Source organism: Eptatretus burgeri, chromosome 15 (genome assembly GCF_056783735.1).
Source record: "Eptatretus burgeri isolate ZD-2024b chromosome 15, Ebu_testis_v1, whole genome shotgun sequence".
Lineage (NCBI taxonomy): Eukaryota > Metazoa > Chordata > Myxini > Myxiniformes > Myxinidae > Eptatretus > Eptatretus burgeri.
The window spans coordinates 693,170-716,035 of NC_140975.1; the positions used below are offsets into that span (position 1 = coordinate 693,170).

At 45.0% G+C, this 22,866-nt stretch overlaps 1 protein-coding gene across 2 annotated transcripts in view; it reads right to left on the reverse strand.

The window, feature by feature from the left end:
- Window positions 1-8,890: 8,890 nt before the first annotated feature.
- Window positions 8,891-22,866, reverse strand: part of SLC12A9 (solute carrier family 12 member 9) — a 61,348-nt gene continuing 47,372 nt past the window's right edge. For both annotated transcript variants that reach the window (XM_085857619.1, XM_085857618.1), the window contains exons 11-14: window positions 22,646-22,838; window positions 22,325-22,499; window positions 21,475-21,621; window positions 8,891-11,231 (exon numbers count right to left, since the gene is read on the reverse strand). In XM_085857619.1, coding sequence (XP_085713745.1) covers window positions 10,117-11,231; window positions 21,475-21,621; window positions 22,325-22,499; window positions 22,646-22,838 — 1,630 coding nt within the window. In that variant the 3' untranslated portion in view covers window positions 8,891-10,116. The remainder of the gene's footprint in view (window positions 11,232-21,474; window positions 21,622-22,324; window positions 22,500-22,645; window positions 22,839-22,866) is intronic.

Sequence of the window (22,866 nt, forward strand, 5' to 3'; positions counted from 1 at the left end):
GTGAAATGTGTGGTTTTGTTGATGTTCATTTGTCCACCACAACAATGAAACTGTCTACAGCTGGTATTTGTACATCGTGAAGCCATTATACATGAATATTGATATGTCGTACTGTATGTATATAAACATATACATGCACACAGTGTGTATCAATAAACGGTTAACCACTTCAAAACTCTATTACCCAAAACATCGAGTAATAAAACAAACAATTAACTTGTAAAATGAAAACCACATCATGGAGAAATGAAACTCATTATGCGTTAATGCGTTGTTGTTGAGCTGTTCGATGTGAGCACCCCCACGCACACAACATACATTCACACAAATTGTGAAGTTCTCGAAGACGTTTCAAGAAGTTTTAATGGTTACTGTCTGCACATAAGCCTCAACTGCTGCCTTCAGATCAGGTTCAGATCTGAGGTGCTCCTTGTAGACGTTATCCAAACAAGCTCCCCAGAGGAAAAACAAAATCCAGCGGATTGAGGTTGGGGCTGTGTGGAGACCATTCTTCTTCCATACGTAAACTGAGACCTCGTTGTCTGAATTTTTGACGCAGAAAGGCAATTGTTTTGATGGCTGTATGTGGGGTAGCACCGTCTTGCATGAACCACCGTCGCCGAAGGGCTGCAGTGCTCATCGATTGCTTCAAGTCTTCGTAAAATGCGTTGACAATTGACCGGTATTGTTCTTGATTGATGGTAACCATTCTTCCGTTTTTGTCTTCAAACCAATATGGCCCAAACACACCTGTGTAGCTGACAGCCACAAAAGCAGTGACTTTCCGACTCTTAAGCGACTTCTCTTTATCCTCATCTGGGCGTTGACTTCCCCAGGAAATTGTGTAAATTAACAGCACCATTGACGTAAAGGTGTGCCTCATCACGAATCCAGTTTGGGTTTTCCTCCATCTTCTGCTGCAGCATCTCACACATAGCGACTCATTCTGCTTTATCCCCATCGGTCAATTGATGAGCTGTTGTCATGTGGTTAGTGAAGAGGTTTAAATCTTGTTTCATTATTCTTCTGCCACTGCTGGGAGTGAGACCCAGTTCAGCCGATCTTTGTCGATGCGATTTCTTCGGACTTTGCATGACCGACTCACGAACTCGTTCCACGTTTCCTTCACACCGTGCACTTCTTGGGCGACTGGACCTTCCCTTGTTAATGTTGAGAATCGTCCCTTCACTTTTGAACTTTTTCACAAGTTTACAAATGGCTGGCTTGCTTGGCTTATTTCTGGGATGCACTCCATATTCAGGACAGAATCTCGTCTGGACGGAAACAATTGATTTGGTCTCAAAATACCACGTGATGATGTTTACTCTTTGCTCTGTAGAAAACGTCATTTTTTTCCGTAGAATACTTTGGTTATGCTTGAATGACTTCTCCAAAGGTCATTGATCACTCCGACAAAACAAAAAAACATTAAGGTAATTACGAAAAGCACAAAGGTCATTGAAGCGGTTCACCTGATGTTGACTCACCTGTATTTTCACACATTATTCGAGGCAGTTGATGAAGCAATGTCATGTCCAATTGCTGGGGCAGCACATTTAACAATGCGAGCTCTCAATGTGCTTCCCACATGAAGCGATTGTACACTCGTGCACAGGCCTCTCGTTTCTCAGTTGGACAGCCTACAGCCTGTCCAATGTCTGGACTCCTTCCACCGCACACCTGTAAAACACACAAAGGTTCACTTGAGATGAACAGCAATGTGACAAAGTGTGACGACTGGAAGGAATGATTGAATTCAAAACAATCGGAAAACATGGTCGAATATGCAGACGTTGATTAAGCATCAATGGATGCATGCTTTCAAACTTCGTGTCCACATCTCAAAAGAGCAGTGCAAGTCAGGAAGCTACTTCATCGTTTCATCTTCATAATACTGTGTTAAACAAACACTTATGAACAAGTGCATGGGATGGTAATGGGTGTACGATAGGGGAAAGGTCGTTAAAACAAGTTCTGTAGTGAGAGCTAATTTTGTAATCGATAAAGAGGAGGGAGTCGCTCTGTTTAGTGGAGGGAGTCGCACTGTTTCGTGGAGGGAGTCGCACTGTTTCGTGGAGGGAGTCGCACTGTTTAGTGGAGGGAGTCGCACTGTTTCGTGGAGGGAGTCGCTCTGTTTCGTGGAGGGAGTCGCTCTGTTTCGTGGAGGGAGTCGCTCTGTTTCGTGGAGGGAGTCGCTCTGTTTCGTGGAGGGAGTCGCTCTGTTTCGTGGAGGGAGTCGCTCTGTTTCGTGGAGGGAGTCGCTCTGTTTCGTGGAGGGAGTCGCTCTGTTTCGTGGAGGGAGTCGCTCTGCTTCGTGGAGGGAGTCGCTCTGCTTCGTGGAGGGAGTCGCTCTGCTTCGTGGAGGGAGTCGCTCTGCTTCGTGGAGGGAGTCGCTCTGCTTCGTGGAGGGAGTCGCTCTGCTTCGTGGAGGGAGTCGCACTGCTTCGTGGAGGGAGTCGCACTGCTTCGTGGAGGGAGTCGCACTGCTTCGTGGAGGGAGTCGCACTGCTTCGTGGAGGGAGTCGCTCTGCTTCGTGGAGGGAGTCGCTCTGCTTCGTGGAGGGAGTCGCTCTGCTTCGTGGAGGGAGTCGCTCTGCTTCGTGGAGGGAGTCGCTCTGCTTCGTGGAGGGAGTCGCTCTGCTTCGTGGAGGGAGTCGCTCTGCTTCGTGGAGGGAGTCGCTCTGCTTCGTCGAGGGAGTCGCTCTGCTTCGTCGAGGGAGTCGCTCTGCTTCGTCGAGGGAGTCGCTCTGCTTCGTCGAGGGAGTCGCTCTGCTTCGTCGAGGGAGTCGCTCTGCTTCGTCGAGGGAGTCGCTCTGCTTCGTCGAGGGAGTCGCTCTGCTTCGTCGAGGGAGTCGCTCTGCTTCGTCGAGGGAGTCGCTCTGCTTCGTCGAGGGAGTCGCTCTGTTTCGTCGAGGGAGTCGCTCTGTTTCGTCGAGGGAGTCGCTCTGTTTCGTCGAGGGAGTCGCTCTGTTTCGTCGAGGGAGTCGCTCTGTTTCGTCGAGGGAGTCGCTCTGTTTCGTCGAGGGAGTCGCTCTGTTTCGTCGAGGGAGTCGCTCTGTTTCGTCGAGGGAGTCGCTCTGTTTCGTCGAGGAGTCGCTCTGTTTCGTCGAGGAGTCGCTCTGTTTCGTCGAGGAGTCGCTCTGTTTCGTCGAGGGAGTCGCTCTGTTTCGTCGAGGGAGTCGCTCTGTTTCGTCGAGGGAGTCGCTCTGTTTCGTCGAGGGAGTCGCTCTGTTTCGTCGAGGGAGTCGCTCTGTTTCGTCGAGGGAGTCGCTCTGTTTCGTCGAGGGAGTCGCTCTGCTTCGTCGAGGAGTCGCTCTGTTTCGTCGAGGAGTCGCTCTGTTTCGTCGAGGGAGTCGCTCTGTTTCGTCGAGGGAGTCGCTCTGTTTCGTCGAGGGAGTCGCTCTGTTTCGTCGAGGGAGTCGCTCTGTTTCGTCGAGGGAGTCGCTCTGTTTCGTCGAGGGAGTCGCTCTGTTTCGTCGAGGGAGTCGCTCTGTTTCGTGGAGGGAGTCGCTCTGTTTCGTCGAGGGAGTCGCTCTGTTTCGTCGAGGGAGTCGCTCTGTTTCGTGGAGGGAGTCGCTCTGTTTCGTGGAGGGAGTCGCTCTGTTTCGTGGAGGGAGTCGCTCTGTTTCGTGGAGGGAGTCGCTCTGTTTCGTGGAGGGAGTCGCTCTGTTTCGTGGAGGGAGTCGCTCTGTTTCGTGGAGGGAGTCGCTCTGTTTCGTCGAGGGAGTCGCTCTGTTTCGTGGAGGGAGTCGCTCTGTTTCGTGGAGGGAGTCGCTCTGTTTCGTGGAGGGAGTCGCTCTGTTTCGTGGAGGGAGTCGCTCTGTTTCGTGGAGGGAGTCGCTCTGTTTCGTGGAGGGAGTCGCTCTGTTTCGTGGAGGGAGTCGCTCTGTTTCGTGGAGGGAGTCGCTCTGTTTCGTGGAGGGAGTCGCTCTGTTTCGTGGAGGGAGTCGCTCTGTTTCGTGGAGGGAGTCGCTCTGTTTCGTGGAGGGAGTCGCTCTGTTTCGTGGAGGGAGTCGCTCTGTTTCGTGGAGGGAGTCGCTCTGTTTCGTGGAGGGAGTCAGTGTGAGAGGAGTCGATGATATTGAGGAAATGTGTAGGATGTGGAGAATAGGCCAGTGTTGCACCTGAAATGAGTGACAATAATAACTGTAATCATACATCATCACAGGAGTGGTAGAAGGGTTTCAATAAATCGTTTAGCACAAGTCAATCAACACCCTTCATTGTTCCACCAAGAAGATAAACAGTGAAGACGAGGGGGATATTCTATTGCTTTCTGTATAATTTTACAATCATACAAAACTGATGGAGGAGTTTGTACATGGAATTAAATGCAGGACAAAGACATTCACAAAATTATATATATATATATATATATATATATATATATATATATATATATATATATATATATCACACACACACACACACACACACACACACACACACACACACACACACACACACACACACACACACACACACACACACACACACACACACACACACACACACACACACACACACACACACACACACGAAAGAAAAACTACACCCCTTATCAACATTTCACCTTTTGTTGCCTTATAGTCTGGAAATAAATTGCACTAAATAAGACTTTTTCCATCTTTATTTCCACATCATAACGCACAATGTCCAAATGAAAAACAAATTCTACAAATTTAAGAAAATCAACTAAAAATACAAAACAAGAATATCTTGGTTGAACATTGTGCTCCAAAATGCCTCCTTTGTGATCTCCTGATTTCATGATGCCATGCACATATTCAAGGCAGCCAGTGCCAGAGGCAGCACAGCAATCCCAAAACATCACTGAACCTCCTCAATGTTTGACTGTGGGGAAGATGTTCTTTTCTCTGAAGGCTTCATTTTGTTTTCTGTAAATATGGAGATGATGTGCTTCACCAAAAAGCTTTAATTTGGTCTCATCTGTCAACAGGACATTCTCCCAGAAGGATTTTTGTTAAGGTGTGTTTTGGCAAACTCCAGGTGGGCTTTCTTTTGTCTCTCTTTCAGCAGTGGGGTCCTCCTGGGTCTCCTACCATAGAACCCCCCTTCATTGAGTTGGCGACGGATGGTGCGAGTTGAAACTGTCGTACCTTGTGTCTGACAGTCAGCTTGAATCTGTTTGACAGTTGATCGAAGTGCTTTCTCCACCATTCGAACAATCCTTCGCTGCAATCTTCGATCACGTTTTCTCTTGCGGCCACGTCCAGGGAGGGTGGCTGCAGTGCCATGGGCCTTAGACTCCCTGATAACATTGCGTACAGTGTACAGTGGACCCAAAAGACCCCAAGGACCCTGAGGAACCAAAACATCCAAAAGACCCCGAGTACTGAAAAGACCCCAAGGACCCAAAATACCAAGAGAATCCAAAATACCTGGAGGACCCAAAAGACACAATGGGACTATCACGGACCAATGGAAATTCTGCATAATGTAAAATGTGACTTCCGGTCCGCAACGCCCTCCCCACCCCCCCCCCCCCGCCACACACTATCCATCCATTGGGACCATGCACTGTGCAGAGTGTTGGTGCTGCCTAAGCAATCTCCTTGGCTATTGGACACAATCCTGGACGGGTGGCCACTCCGACACAGGATGCCAGCAAGCTGGCACTCATTTTTCCAACCTTGGAAGGATGACAGGCAGAGTCAACCCCACCTGGTATTAATTCAACAGCCGAATGGGATTTGAATTCAGGATCCGAGGATTCCAAGCCCACTACCCTAACCATTAAGCAAACACCAGGCGCATGCGCATGCACACACACACTCCCATGTCTTTAACCCCCCACCACACCATAACTCTGTGCTCCCCTCCCTTTTTCTTCAAATCCTCAAACCCCTCAGTCCCAACTCTGTTCCCTCTCTGCCCTCCCTCCACCAAGCCAACTCTGTCATCTCCTCCCTCTTTCTTCTTCATGTCCTCAACTGCCCGAAACCTCAAATTCTCAATTCCCCTTCCAACCCCAAATCAACCCCCTCCTCCCTTCCCAACATCTCAATCTCCCTCTTCTAATTCCATGCACCCTAATCCCTAACTCTGTCCTCCCCTCCCCATTTCTTCCTGTTGTTAACATTACACAAATATACACAGAGAATATTGGTGCATGAGAAGGCCATTCAGTCCATCATGCCTGCGTTGTTCCTGTTCCCGTTTGTCAAGAACGATGTTAAAAGTAAATAAAGATGGAATGTTAAATTCACAATCACTTCCCCCTTTCTTCCCTTATCATTACTATAATTCATGGACGGGTGTTTGTGCGTTTGTTAGGCTTCTCCTCCTCCAGTTGTGGGTTGGTTGCATCCAGACTTGCTACATAGAATCAGCATGACCCTAATTAGTGCATGGAGGTGTTTTTATCTTTGCCGGTGGTCTGGGGGGAGGGGGAGGGAACGCAAATTCTCCATGTAAATGTTTATCGTGTAGCGCCACCTCCAGGCAGGGGAGGGTATCATAAGTCTCCACCATTTACAGTGCAGTATTCCTGTCCCCATGTTTTCCAGTGTCATTAGATGTTTTAAATTATAAACAGTAGGTATGTTTTTGCTTCATACACATAACTTCATGTTTCTTTTGCCTACACAGTAGTCAGTTGCCTATACACCACCCAAATAAAGGTATGCGTCAGAAGAACGTGTTGCATGCTTGGAACAAGATTGCCCGTTGGGCGGGTACTCTGATAGTAATAATAGTATCATTTGCCAAGAATAATAACAAACATATAAGGCCATATAAAAAACTATATCAGTTGATCGTCAAGATTTTTTTTTAAACGGGAAGGAGGCCCTTTTTATTTGTTATTCAAAATTGCCGCCAGTTTGTAGATTCAAGATGGCCACCAGATTTTGAGTTCAAAATGGCCACTGACATTTTCATTCAGGTTCCCTTCATGTTTAATGCACAGAAATACTTGAAAACAAATAAATTGAAAATAATCACACATCATTCACATATCTACATCTCCTTGTTATGGTTTTATAGTTGTCTGGTGTGTAGCCAATTTAATTCACTAAACACATGTTCTGATTATTTTTATTGTTCTAACCAGAAAAACGATATCATCAATCATGAAAGTCATGTATCAGACATGTCAGGTTTCTACCCCCCAAAGAAATATCATGACGTGGGTCATATACCCGACACGTCAACAACACACTCACGAGGCCTTTTAAAAATACAATCCACAGTTCAAAACAAATGTATGGCACAGTTCGTGCATATCACCATTATAATACCAAGCTTGCACACTAAAAACTCGGCTCGCCGTCACACGATCCCTATAAAATTGCTGTGGCACTTAGCGGACATGCCGACAATGTTTGGGAAGTCTTGGCGTTCCATAGACCACTTGCATTTTGCACAATGCGTATTTTTGTCATTCCCAGTGTACGGTCTGTCGTCTGCTACCAGCTATGTTGTACTGCTATCCCATGCATGTGCACGGGTATCGCTAGTTCAAATGATTCGCCATGCCATCTTTCTTTATAGATGTACAGCAAACATTTATTTAAACACACAGATTTACACGTGTGGGATATGGACTCACCAGCGACGTTTGGTCTTGCTCCTGTACGGCCTCTCCCTCGTCCAACTCCCCACGAGTGAAATCGGAGAAAACATCACACACTGAGCGTCACCCTTCAATAACTGTTCGAGCATACCATGGCTTCAGGACTTTAGTTCCTGTCCGAATTTGCAAGCACACAAAAAACATCTTCACAAACGAAAAGCGTCACAGAAGTGGGAAACGGCACGGCAATGGAAAGCACAGTAAGCGGAAAGCGGCAGTACAGCACTTAGCAGTGCGACTCGGTTACAAAACGAAATGATCGATTCAGAGAATGGTGCAGGTTGGACACGAACATATGGATTTTTTGAGATGTTTGACAAAATAACAAATAACGATAAAAAAAAGGAGGCGGCTTCAAAATAGGAAGCGGACAGGGATGATCAACTGGTATTTTTTGGGCCTAATCTCTTCCCTTGCCCAAGCACATCTGGCTTTGGTGAAAGGTAAGCTAATGCTCCATCAGGATAGCAGGCAGGTATGCAACGAGGAAGGTCGTGAAGACAAATGAAAATTTGTTTCAATGGACCAACAAGTCTCCTAAACGGTTGACTTTAGAACATACAAATGTACTATGAACAGATAGGAAAGTGAATCCAATCAGTCCAAAAAATACACATCCATTGCCAGTGACATCACTGTGATGTCATGATACAACATGCTCGTTAAAGTGGGCCTCAAGCTAACGAAATGGCCAGATCTGTCAAAAAGTAGATTGTACACACATATTTTGCCGTGACAGTGGAATCATCTCATCTTTATTTATCACAAGCCGTGGCAGGTTCATGCATCTGCAGTCGCTGAGAACCTGCACGAGACTTGCAGTCGTTGGCCTCGAGAGATCATCATGGTCTTACTCCCCCCTCCGCCAGTCATGTCTGTCAAAACCATTTCGATTTTAGCGCCACTTGGAAGTGAATTATATTTAATTAAGCAGAGGTACATTTTCAGTCAGACTACTGGATATAAAAAACAATATTCTGTATGAAACGAATCAATCCCGAGGAGGGTTATTTGGAGAGATCGTACAGCAAACTCAGCAGCCCGGCATCTTGGCTTTATGTTCATGAGACCAATTTCCCCCGATCTCATTTTGTCCGATTTTAAATATGTTGACACTGGGGGTGTATTGAAGTAAATGAAGTGGTAAATATGATTGTAAAGTTAACAAATCAAAACAAATTTGAATATGGTGCAAGCAGTTATTATCCCATATTTTAGTGTCATTGTTATTTACATACAACACAATTTCTGAAAGATTTTCGAAAGGGTGAAAGAGCACTTCACAGCAGCGGCTTGGCCTGACCAGATCAGGTGCACAAAACATTTTAATCAAAACTTCCTCATACAGGTTAGCATCAGACATACTGTACATGAAGCATGACGTCGTAGAGTCAGTCCTATTTTTTATCAAAAAGGTGAAACATCACATTCATGCAGCAACTTGTGCAAGCTACGAACAAAGCGAGGGACGTGAAAACCAGATAATCAAAAGTCTCCTCTTTCATGACATCGGGCAAAAAAGGTTGAGATTTCCAAACCCGTGAGTAAATTAATCAAATCTGTAAAAGAGCAAACATTAGAACGCTGGTATGAAAATCCCAGGTCCAGCTGTGCAAGGGCACACCCGCGCGCACAGCACAACCCCAGGGTACACCGACACGCACAGTGATGATACGTGAGCGAGTACAGTGAGTACAAGCCTGCATGTACAGCGAGACTAAGTGAGAGCATGCTCGCACGCATGGCACAACCCCGTGAGGGAACACCAACGCGCACAGTGAGACCACGCGAGAGCATGCCTGCACGCATAGCATGACTATGCGAGGGCACGCCCGCACGCATAGCATGACTATGCGAGGGCACGCCCGCACGCAGAGTGCAACAGCAAGAGGACGTGCCCGCCTCACAGCACAACATCACAACCTGTGCACACAGTAGGCCAGGTGGTTTAGGCTTGGGAATTAGGTTCAAATCTTAAGTGCAGCAAGGTTATTAAAATAAAAGACAGAAGACAAATTTGTGATCAGAGGTATGATGTGCATGCTGGAGTGCAACACAGGGGATCAATAGATTAATGTCTCCCTCACGACATAGGGCAAAAAAGGTTCAGGTTTCTAAACCTGTGAGGGATTTCATAAAATCTTAAACAGAAAATGTTGAATGCTGGTTTGAGTGTTTGGGGGATGGAATACAGACATGTGCAGATAAAAGACATTCATGTTGTACAATGACAAAACACTCGGGTTTGTTGTGATGAAGAAAGATTTGACATTCTGGAATCCATGATAACAATTTATGACCAAAGTCACAACATTTGGAGGAATATCTGCACAACATTTAGACCTGATGATTTTGTCTTTGTATTTTCTTTATTTTCTCTGGATAAAAAACAATGAGACTTGTTCCTTCTCTTGTTAAGAAAACAGGAAATGTGGTATTTTAATTTGCTTGCTATTTATGCGCAGTAAAGATCATTCAAAGTTTAATTCTACAAGTTTTGGGAACAAATAGCATTCTATTCAAAGATCAGTGCAAGTAACATGATCAACTCCGTGAACAAAGAGTGTTGGACCGAGGTGACCAGTCATTTGGTGAAGTCTCTGCAAGTAGGCCGGATACCTGCGTTGATCACTGGGTGGTCGAGGAAGGTAAAGCAGACGGATGGCTGCGGCACCAGACGTCCGCCGGAGTAGACCATTAATGGCATCGATATAAGGTGTGCAAAGTTTCTCTGGGACTCCCGCGATGGTCTTTGCCACACCACTTACATCCTCGACAGAGTCTGGAATCCATCCAGAATCACTGCGACACCAATGTAAAGCAACGACATCATCCCAAGGTACGGTGTGAACAGTGGCACGAATTCTCAGGCCAGACAGTAGTTTACGTAGACGCACCTCCGCCTCACGAACCCCATCCCTCAAGGGCAGGAATGAGGCAGAGGCTTCCGTGCCCATGCCTCCAAGCTCAGAATTTGCCGTTTGTTCCGTTGCATCATTCAGGCAATCACTGGCACCGTCCGATGATTTGTGCCCGACTCCCAAGCACATTTCAACAGGTAAAAGTACTCGGAGCCGTGCTCCACGCCAAGCAGGCACCATACCCAGCACGCAGGCAAGCTGCAATGCGAGCAGACCGCATACATCAAGGTAGAAGGCCGCATCAGGGCGCAGCAAGTCCAGAGGCCAAACGTCAATAGTAACTGAACCATCGTCATCGTCATCAGGAAATGTGACTGAAGCACCTGTTTCCAGATCACTAGTGTCGGTCTCACTGTCAGAGTGGATTGTGCTTTGTAATGGGGTTTCATCCCTTCGCAATAATCGAAACCTGTTTTGGAGGGGAGGACCAGGGTACCGATGGAAGGAGCGAGCGAGGCAAACATTTCGACCCATTTTGATGGCATCGTTGATGATCGCAACATATTCCGATTCGCACAGCAAGCGCACTGCTTCTGCTCCACGTGGAGGGGGGAAATGAGTGCGAAGTTGCTGAACAGGGGTGGGACCACAAACTGAAGCTTCGTGAGATCTGTTTTCAGCATTGTCGGCAAAGGCGCCATCAGATAGGAACCAGTCATGTGATTGGGAATCATCATAGAAACCCATTACAAGCGTGTTTGGTTTCATTCCACCTGTGGGGGGTGGGGGGAAGGTAGACCCTGATAGTCACTGGATATTAAAGACCTTCGTTGCACCACTATGTTCTCTCATTGGATAATCTCATTTTATCAAATAGTGAGGAACATATCTATACTATAAAGGAGGAGGAAGGAGGGAAAAGGTGGAGAGAGTGGGGTGGGGGAAAGGGAGGGGATTGGGGGGTGGGGGTAGGACAGTTAGGGGAGGGAGGTAAGTAGAGTTGTTGTTTCAATTGCAGCCCGTGGCTGGGGTTGCATCATTTTCTGGATGTGTGACGATGCCCCTGTTACCAGTGAGCTGGTACTCATTTTGCCGACCTTGGAAGGATGACAGGCTGAGTCAACCCACCTTGTGTTATGACAATAGCACAACAGGGGCTCACACAAGACCCAAATATCTTAAGGCAGTCACCTTAACCATGAAGTAAACACCAGGCTTGGGGAGAGAGTGAAGGGGAGGGAGAGGGAGAAGATCTGAAACAACGGTACTCCCGGATACTACTGACCCGGATCTCAACCAACAGTACTCCATCTCTTCTGCATTTGATTTTGACCAATTTTCCTGAAAATATCTGCTGTTCTTCTTCTGCTCCAATCGGTTCATCTGACTACATGCTTGTCAAAGTAGGCATCTATCTGGCTGTTATTAGAGACCAACTCAGCGCCGTCGAGTCTGGAATTACACTCAGGCTGACTGGCAGGGTCTCCAAGCAGCCATCAAAAACTTCTAAACTGGTCTCCCATCGCTACTTTCTCCAACATCAACTCATCCTGGGAATTCTTTCAAAGAAACTTGCTTTCCCTCATGCACAGATGTATCCCATCTAATCTTCAGCTCTCCTAGCTTCCTCCTGCCCATGGTTCATTGAAGCTTGTGGTGAGGCAGTTGTCCTGAAACAACTTGTCTTCGCATCATGGAAGGTTAATCCAATTGAAGGCAATCTCAGTTTCTTCCACACAGCTCAGAACAAGTGTGGATCTACCCTCAGGAGAACCAGGAAACAACATCTTTCTAATCTCAACTCTGAACTCTCAAACCTGTCTCCCTCCTCCAAATCCTGGTGGCGTCTAGTTAGGGTACCCAGTCCAATGGACTGGGTAACCTATTGTTTTTCTTCTGTTATTTGGTTCACGAAAAAGAAAGTGACCACTATATTCGTTATTGGTGTGTGTCTGTCTGTCTGTCTGTCTGTCTGTCTGTCTGTCCCAAGCATAGCTCCGTGGGTTTTGATCCGATCCTGATAAAATTTTGGTGGGAGGTTTATATCATGATCTAGTTGTGTTTTCCTGAGAAGGGGCATGGTGCGCCCATTATGGGCGGAGCCACGCCCAAAAAACGTGTTTTTAGGGGGTAGCCGATTTCAATTTGCATCTTCTCCGAGGGGGTTTGTCGAATCTGGCAGGGGATTCGGTATTTGGTTAGCCCAATGGCACCTGCATAGCCCCACGGAGCTCGATTTTTCATTTTCGTCCCAAGGTCAAGATCACAAACTTAGAAAATTGTGAATTTTGACATGAAAATCCATCTTCTCTGAGGGGGTTTGTCAAATTGGCAGAGGTTTCGGTATTTGGGTTAGCCCAATGGCACCTGCATAGTCCCACGGAGCTCGATTTTTCATTTTCGTCCCAAGGTCAAGGTCACAAGGTCACGAACTTAGAAAATTGTGAATTTTGACATAAAAATCATATGACCGCCCAAACTTTGAGAGCTGGGATGACAATATTTTATGCATAATCGAGGTCATTACCAACCTAAAGTCTTGAAACCATTTTGCTCTATCTCGAACACCTTGCCCATGGCGCCCCCTTCAAGTTTGTTTTTACGCTGATGTCATCAAAGTATGGATAATCCGAGGAGTGCGAAATGCCATATAGCCTATATGACGTTATATTGTTCCTGGAATGTTCCAGAGGAAGTTTTGCACCAAAGGTCATAATCCTTGACCTTTAAAGTTCACAAAGGTCAAATTTTCAAAGTTGTGGGAATCGAACCGGGTTTCGACCTTCTTCGACGAACTAACTCCAATAAGCTATAGCACGTATCCTGTTTCCTTATTTTAATGTCCACAACATTGTTTTGTGACCTTTAAAGGTCAAATTTTGAAAGTTGTTGAACGAAACCGGGTTTTCGACATTTTGCAGCTAATAACCTGTCACTCATACCACATCATGTTGATCATTTTTATAACTTGGTCAAAAATTATCACATTGTCTCATCCTTGACTTAAGGGGCTGTCACACCTTGACGTTTTAGCCAGCGTATGGCAAGGTCTCAAAATGTATGTAAAACGCTGGCGTACGCTGAACTATTGATGTTTTTAAAAACGTTTTGGGCGTATAATAACGTGTAGGACGTATGCATAACGTATTAGTAACGAACACAGAACGTTTTAATCACATATAGATAACTTGTACCAACGAATGCTGAGCGTGTTGTCGGCGTTCCCAACCTATGCCCAACGATAGTCTAACTTATGCATAGCGCGGGAGCATATCGCCGACGATCACGTGGCGTAGGCTATTCATCGGCTGCTGCTCGACAATTCAAATCATAACCGCACTAGACATCGAAGTGTGAAGCTGCTGTCACACCTTGACGTTTTAGCCAGCGTATGCCGACGTATGAAAAAATTGCCGAACCAAGCTGGCACACGTCGAATACGTTATGGGTAAGTTTTGTATACGTTAAGAGCACGCTGGCATACGTCGTAGTACGCTGGCATAAGTCATTGTACGCCGAGTACATAGAGAAATTTTCAGCATGTTGAAAATTTCTCGACGCACTTGACGTATGACACACATTCCGCAAACGCTGGCATAAGCTGTAGGCACACTACGCGATCGTTGACACACGTCAACATACGTTACTTGTACGTTACTCATAAGTCGAAACATGTCAAGGTAATGGTTAGCGTCAGTGTTCCAGACTCCCTGTTTTTTTTTTGTTTTTTTTTTCTTTGGTATGACTGTTATGATTTAAATCGTTGAGCGGCAGCCTTTTAATTATATTATATTATAACCGCACTAGAAATCAAAGTGTCAACATGACCATCATACCGAAGAAAAAAACAAACAAAAAAAAAAACAGGGAGTCTGGAACACTGACGCTAACCATTACATTGACGTGTTTCGACTTATGAGTAACGTACAAGTAACGTGTGTCAACGATCGCGTAGTGTGCCTACAACACGTTACTCATAGGTTAGAAATAATTTTCGGGTATGCTAACCATTAGCTCGACGTGTTTCAACTTATGAGTAACTTACAAGTAACGTGTGTCGACGTGTGTCAACGATCGCGTAACGTGCCTACAACTTATGCCAGCGTTATGCGGAACGTGTGAGTCATACGCTGGCATATGTCGGGAAATTTCAAGCATGGAAAATTTGTCTAACAGCTCGGTGAACTACGACGTATGCCAGCGTGCTCTTAACGTATACAAACTTACCCATAACGTATTTGACATGTGCCAGCATTTTAGCCCAATTTTGCATACGTCAGGCATACGTTGGCTAAATCGTCAAGGTGTGGCAGGGCCTTTATGAAACAATCTACATCGTCAAATACCGCTCGTGAACCATTGTTGTCTTCAGACTTGTTTCTTCTTTTTTTCCGCCGGCAATTTGCAGGTTCTTTCGCTTTAAAAATCATTTTCTCAGGAACGGTAAGTCCGAGCGACACAAAATTTTCACCATAGTATGTATCTTTTTTGATAGCATACTTAATTGATAATTGTGATATCATTGGTCAAGTGGTATGGGCGCCATCTTGAAAAAAACCGATAAACTTTGGACCTCTTTCTCTGAAAACGTACAATGGAAATTTTTTTTTCGCTTCATACATTTTAATGAACTCCCCATGGGGAACACGGGTGATTTTTCGTGACGTCATCGGTGAAGCGGTATCCCGGTGAAAATTCGTCAAGTCTGCATGGGAAAAATCTGAAATTTATTGAGCCTCATCTACACAATTCACCAGAGAAAAAAATTATGACGTCATTGGTGACTTGGTTTGGCAGCCATCTTGTTTAGAATTTTTTTTTAAAACAAGCTCGAATGAGCTAAGATCCTCATCCTCTTAATGATGACATCATAAAAACGAATATGACGTCATTGTGATGTATCAGGTTTGCGATAAATTATCTGTGCTAATGCCCGGCTGGATTCCCGCAAACAAAATTCAAACAGCTTGCCTAGTTTCGGAGATAATGGTATAGGCGATTTCCATTAGCGGTGATATGACGTCAACATTTTTTTCTCAGAAGAATTTCCAAAATCGGAGATGGTTACTGCCTGCGCGTGGGCTTTCTGCATATACACGGCAAGTTTCACGAAGATTTGATGAAAACTCTGGGTTGTGAAACAAAAAATGTCAAAAAATAGGAATGATCATAAAAACTAATACAACGTCATAGTGATGTATCATACGTGTGGTAATTCATCTCTGCTAATGCCCTGTTCGAGTCCCGCAAACAGAATTCAAAAAGCTTGCCTAGTTTCGGAGATAATTTTTTAGGCGATTTCCATTAGCATAGATATTTTGATGTCACAACTTTTTTTTCTAGGAGGAATTTTCAAAATCGGAGATGGTTACTGTCTGCGCAGGGTATTTTTACATATATATGCCAAGTTTCAGGCAGTTTCGATGAAAAGTGTAGGCTGTGAAACAAATGAAACAAAAAACAAAAAAATAGGATGACGTCATAAAAATTGATATGACGTCATAGTGATGTATCATATGTGCGGCAATTCATCTCTGCCAATACCCTGTTCGATTCCCGCAAACAGAATTCAAAAAGCTTGCCTAGTTTCGGAGATAATTTTTTTAGGCGATTTCCATTAGCGTAGATATTTTGACGTCATAACTTTTTTTTCTCAGGGGAATTTTCAAAATCGGAGATGGTTACTGTCTGTGCAGGGTATTTTTACATATACAGTAGACTAGGTGCAAGTCGGCAGCGTGTAACTCGTCACTTTGCCTAAGTCGGTAGCGTCAAAAAGTCCCGAATTTATCTAATGTTAAATCCCTTTGAATAAAGTCTGCAAGTCGTCATCTCTAAGTCGTCACTTCGTATATGTCGTCAGATGTTGTCCGTTCCCGCGTAAGGAAAATTCAAGTAAATTACCACGCCTAAGTCGTCACACGGAACTTCTACCTCGTGAGAAGCCCAATTTCATGGAATCGTGATGCGTGCTCATTGGTGTGCACTGCCAGTGATAGGCTATTTATAACTGCGCTGCGTTCAGCTCAGTCAGCGCGCTGTCCTACATGCATCTGAAGAGGTAGACAGGCTGCGCAATACAGTCTCTGGCGAAGGAGTAAAGGATCGATCGAGCTTCGTGTTGAAGTCCGATCATGGTTTTATATTAGCTTGTTTTGTATATCACCACACTCACTTTCACAAAGGTATTGAGTGGTAGTCATCACGATGACTGTCATGTAATTTGTCGATGGTATACGAGTTTTCATTCCATATGAAAACTCATTATACATTCATTCCAATGAATGAATTCTAACAGCCATTCATTCCACATTTGTCGATGGTCATACACCATCACCGATGGTATACGAGTTGTCTTACAGTTGTTCATTATCTTTACTTTTGATAAAGTGATTCATGAATTCCATCTTTGCTTGATCACTTTCCAACTCACCAATGAACCCCCACCTATGCCCCAAGGATTGTGTTTCCCTTTTGGTACAATAGCTGGCTTAGAGATTGTGGCGCCCTCTCACACGTACGTGTCCATGCCACGCGCGACTTCATCCTTCACCCCACAGTCATCATTAATGTTCGCATACGCGCAAGTCATCACATGTCTAAGTAGTCACTTTTTTCTCGATCCCGATGGTGACGACTTACACCTAGTCTACTGTATATAATTTGCCAACTTTCAGGAAGTTTTGATGAAAACTGTAGGCTGTGAAACAAAAAAGTCCACAAGAACAACAACACGAGTAAGACTTAGAGATCCTCCAGGAAGATCTAAAAAAAATATTCTCCAGAACGGCTGGACAGATTGAGGCAAAACTTGACAAACACATTTCCCATGACATCCTTTCACAAGTTTGTTAATTTCTTATTGATAGGTCACATGGTTTGGCGGCCATATTGAATTGACCTTAAAACCTTCAAACATCTTCTTCTCCAGAACGGCTGATCAGATCAAGGGGAAACTTCACAAGTGTATTCTGCATGCGTAGTGGACATAAGTTTGTTTATGAATAATTGAGAGGTCACATGGTTTGGCAGCCATGTTGGATTTAAGAAAAATATGAAATATGGTTTTCTCTGGAACTGCTTAATCTATCGAAACAAAAATTTGCAACTATCATCTACCGTCATGTCTGCATACATAGTAAAAATTATGACGTCACAAGTCACATGGTATGGTGGCCATCTTGGATTGAAAAACGTACCTTATCCGATTAACACGAAACTTCACACAAGTGTTCCACTACACGAATGGAAGCAGAATGTAAATTTATGTCATAAGTCACATGGTTCATCAGCCATCTTGGATTGAAAATTAATAAATTTTTTAAAATCTTCTCCAGAAAGGCTGGACAGATTGAGGCAAAAATTCACACACACTTTCCCCAAGACATCCTTTTACAAGTTTGTTAATTTCTAATTGATAGGTCACATGGTTTGGTGGCGATATTGAATTTAACCTAAAATCTTCAAACATCTTCTCCAGAACGGCTGGTCAGATCAAGGGAAAACTTCACATACCTATTGCACACGGGTAGGGAATACAAGTTTGTAAATGAATAATTGATATGTCACATGGTTTGGCAGTCATGTTGGATTCAAGGAATATATTAAATAATGTTTTCTCTGGAACCATTTATCCTAAGGAAGTAAAACTTGGTAACTATCATACACAAGCATTTCTGCATATATGCTAAAAATTATGATGTCACAAGTCACATGGTTGGCCTCCATATTGGATAGTCTTGGGACAAACCTTGTCTGATCAACACAAAACTTAACAAGCATGATCCACTACCACATTAGAGGGAGAATTTAAATTTATGTTGTAATAGTTCACATGGTATGGCAGCCATATTGGATTGAAAATTAATAACTTTAAAAGTCTTCTTCTCTGAAATGGATGAACAGATCGAGGCGAAACTCCACATGTATGACCGCCTCTCCATGACGAACAAAAAGTTATCCCCCCTCCCCCCTTTTGATGTACGACATCCTTTGGCAGCCATATTGGATTGAAGGAAAATATTAATTAATGTTTACTCTGGAACTGCTGCGTCAATAAATGTGAAACTTCAGAGTTATGATGGAACCTTCATGTGGAATGAAGGGTTTAAATTTCAACTCGACCGGCCCCAGGGTTTGGCAGCCACGTTGGATTGAAGGAAAAATATTAAGTAATATTTACACTGGAACCGCTGCATCAATATATGCAAAACTTGAGAATTATAATCCAACCGACATGTGAAACAGAGGTTTAAAATTTCAACCCGATCGGCCACACGGTTTGGCAGCCAGAATTATTTAATTATTTGAATCTGAGAACTTTTAGATTTTTTCTTTTCTTCCAGAAGGCTCATTTAGCTGCACCTGAATGCATTTGAGGGTACAGGAATAGCAATTAAATTGATACCGATGATGGCTCCAGGAAAAATGATCAACTGTGTGCAGAATAAATAGATTGAACACTTTGTGCGACCCGGTTCGTAACTTGTCAGTCCCAAGCTGTCTCAAAGCAGGGCTGTATTTGTATCACTATTAAATAATGTTTTCTCTGGGACCACTGATCCTATCGAAGCAAAACTTTGCAACTATCATCCACAGTAAGTCTCATGTTGTATCAAAGGTGGACGTCTGGGTACCCGGTCATCACTGCCAGCAGTTCTAATTAAGTCTGAGTGGATGGAGGGGGAGCATACACAAGAAACACTTACCTCAAATGGCCGCACTGCAGACACTTAACATGAAAAGGCTGAATGCCTAAACTTGGTGTTTGCTTCTAAATCTTGTGTCCCAAACCCATCGCTTTCTGTACCCACCTTACCCAGTCACACCCAACTGTCCCTGGACTCTTGTGTCCTTTTCTCCTGACAAGGTGGAGAGCTTGCTGTCAAACCTCGACTCAGATTCTGCAACCGGACCAGAGAGCATCAGCCCACGTATCCTAAAAACCTGCTCCTCTGCTCTTGCTCACCCTCTCTCTGTTCTATTCACCCTCTCATTTGCTCAAGGTCATCTGCCATCTGCTTGGAAATCAGCAAACATTACTGCCGTGCATAAAAAGGTGCAAAAACAGACCAATCAGCCTTCTCCCAATCATCAGCAAGGTTATGGAATCAATCATCACTTCAGACATTAAATCCTTCCTCTTCTCCAATGGCTTGATTTCTGATCATCAATTTGATTTCAAACCAGGTCACTACACTGGATATGCTGCTTCAGTTCTCCCAACAATGGATGGAGGTACTCTATGCCGGACATGAAATCAGAGCCATATCGTGTGCTTTTGACACGGTCTGGCACCCTGCCCTGCTCACCAAACTCTCTTCTTATGGTATGCAACACCATCTCCACTCATGGCTCGCAGACTTCCTCTCCTGTCACAGCCAAAGTGTGGCACTAAATGGAGTTTTCATCCCCTCTTCTTGTCCAGGCTGGAGTTCCTCAAGGCAGCGTTCTGGGCCCTGTTCTTTTTCTGGTTTTCCTCAATTACCTCTCCGACTCTCTGGAAAATCCTCTTTATCTCTTTGCTGATGACTCCACCCTCTGCCTCCACATCTGTCATCCCTCAGATCGGCAAGCAGCAGCCTCTTCACTCGCTGCAGATCTGGGTAAAATCACAAGCTGGTCCAACACGTGGAACATGTCTTTCAATCCTGAGAAATCTCACACATTCACGATAATGGATATATCTGCAAGGTAAAGTGTTTATCGCATAATTTATCAAATAAACTGATGTGTGATTAAAGTTAGTCAAATGTAGTAATACTTCAAAGAAAAGTAATAAATAAGCTTGTATAAAGATAATGCATTGCTGTGTTGACTGACTGTCTGGACAAAACCTTGGGTTGTAGGTCCATTGATGTTGAATAATCTACCCCCTTCTGGTAAAACTACCAAAATCAAGAATTGCTGCTCACTTTCACTCTTTCATTCCTCTTTTTCCCACCTTTGGAACAAACTCCCTCACTATCTTCAATCCCATTCTTCCTTCTAGGTCTTCAAAACAGCTGTTCATCACCATCTCTTATCTTCCCCCATCCAAAACCTCGATCTTTTCTACCCCTCTAATCTACCCCAAACCCACCTCCTTCAAATTCACCCCTTTCCTTCCTGAAAGACCTGGAAGTATCCATCTTGTTTACCCCATGTACCCCGCCCCATCCCTCTCCCTTCCATAGATCTCATGTCTCTGTTCCCCACTGTTTTGTCCTTCCCTCTCCCGCCCCTCTTGTTTCCTGCTCCCGTTGTTGTGTGTTAGCTCTCATACGAGCCTTGACAGTGTATACAAAAAAAAAAAATCCAGTTCTGGATTTGTTTCTTCACCAAAATCGAATCAATTCTTTCTTCCAAGTGGCACTCCCAATGTGTCCACCAAGTTTCTCGGAAGCCATGGATAACCTTTTGAGAAATTGTGCTACATATCGTTTTTGGCCCAATCTCTCAATGGCGAAGGATAACAGATTCTCAGATCCGGATCCAGATCCAGATCTTCACCAAAATTAAGTATTGCTGTTCTTGGCCGGTCACCTACATGCACAAATGATTTCAGAACGATTGCTTGAAAAGTGTGGTCTAAAACTGTGACAGACAAACAAACGCGACAGACCAACATACTTGGCAAAATTTTTTTTAATTATTTGAATCTCAAAAGCTCAACGCAAGGCAGCACAATGGAAGAGTCAATGCTCTCATTATTTGTAAGGTTGTAAGGTCAGGGAGGGGTGGTACGGGGGGGGGGCAATTCCTTTTATCAACCTGTAGCAGCATCATTGACAAGTCTCAAATGGGGGGAAAAAACCCCAAAAGCAACAACGAAAAAGAAAAATGATCAAAACCAAATAGGGCCGTTGTTCTTACCGAGATTCCCAATAACAACATGGCCAAGCACATAGAGACCACCCTTTTTAAGGTGATTCAGGAAACGTAAGTCCACAAGCACCACGAGGATTGGCAACGAGCAGCAAAAAATTTTTTGCCAAGTAACAAATTAATTTTTCAATCGGCAATGAAACAACTCACCAAGACCTGTAATGCGCAGCAAATGCTGTGCACCCTCACGTACAGAAGCTGCTAATGTCACCTCGACAAACGCCTTCACATCCAACTGGTCGATCAGCGCCAACCATGAGGGGCTTTCGGTCTGCACAGGATCATAGGGCATCGTGTCTGTGCCGTGCACAAACACAAATCAAAGGAGAACATTTGCCAACGTTTGGAAAAGCAGGGCAAAGCAACGACGCGGGGTGACACAAAGCAACGATGCCGGGCGGACGAGAAGTAGCGGTACGCGGGGGGGGGAGGGGCGACGCAGCAGCACACAATACAGCGGGACGCAGGGGGACGTGACGCAACGGTACGCAGGGGGGGGGCGCGATGCGAAGCAGTGGGACGCAGGGGGGCACGACACGAAGCAGTGGGACACGGGGGGGGGCGCGACGCAAAGTAGTGGGACGCAGGGGGGGTGCGACGCGATGCAGCGGGATGCGGGGGAGGGCGTGACGTGAAGCAGCGGGACACAGGTGGGATGCAACGCAGTGGGGACAGTGCAGCGACGGGGACACACATCGACGCAATGGGGACAGCACAGAGACGTGACAAGGATGCGCGGGGACAGTGCAGCGATGCGAGGCAGGGTAGCGCAGCACAGCCCAATGCAGGGCAGCTCAACGCAAGGCAGCACAATGGAAGAGTCAATGCTCTCATTATTTGTAAGGTTGTAAGGTCAGGGAGGGGTGGTACGGGGGGGGGGGCAATTCCTTTTATCAACCTGTAGCAGCATCATTGACAAGTCTCAAATGGGGGGAAAAAACCCCAAAAGCAACAACGAAAAAGAAAAATGATCAAAACCAAATAGGGCCGTTGTTCTTACCGAGATTCCCAATAACAACATGGCCAAGCACGTAGAGACCACCCTTTTTAAGGTGATTCAGGAAACGTATGAGTCCACAAGCACCACGAGGATTGGCAACGAGCAGCAAAATCTGTGGTCTCCAGAATTTCACGTGCTCTTTTCGAATGTCCAGTTTCAGCAGATACTTTCGCACCTGAATGGAAATTATATTTTCACTTCTTTATCTTCGACAACTCAAAACTTTTTGGGGGGAAAAAAAAAACATTATGTACAACCAAGGTTTTGATTTATGTAAGGGGGATAAGTCAAAGTGATTATGGATAATAATATTATATTTACCTGATGGTAGATGAGTGCCTGACTGATGAAACCCCAGCCCATGTCAGGGGTCTGATAGTGCAGGAAGACAGTCAAAATGGAGAGCGCGACAAGGCTCACCAATGCGATGAAAGGATTCACCAAGAACATCATGGCCAGGCTTCCCAAAAGGCCACCCAAGCAGGTGTGCCACGAGAACAGGCGGAATGTTGGCCTAGCAGCACAAATGGATGCCAACTGCT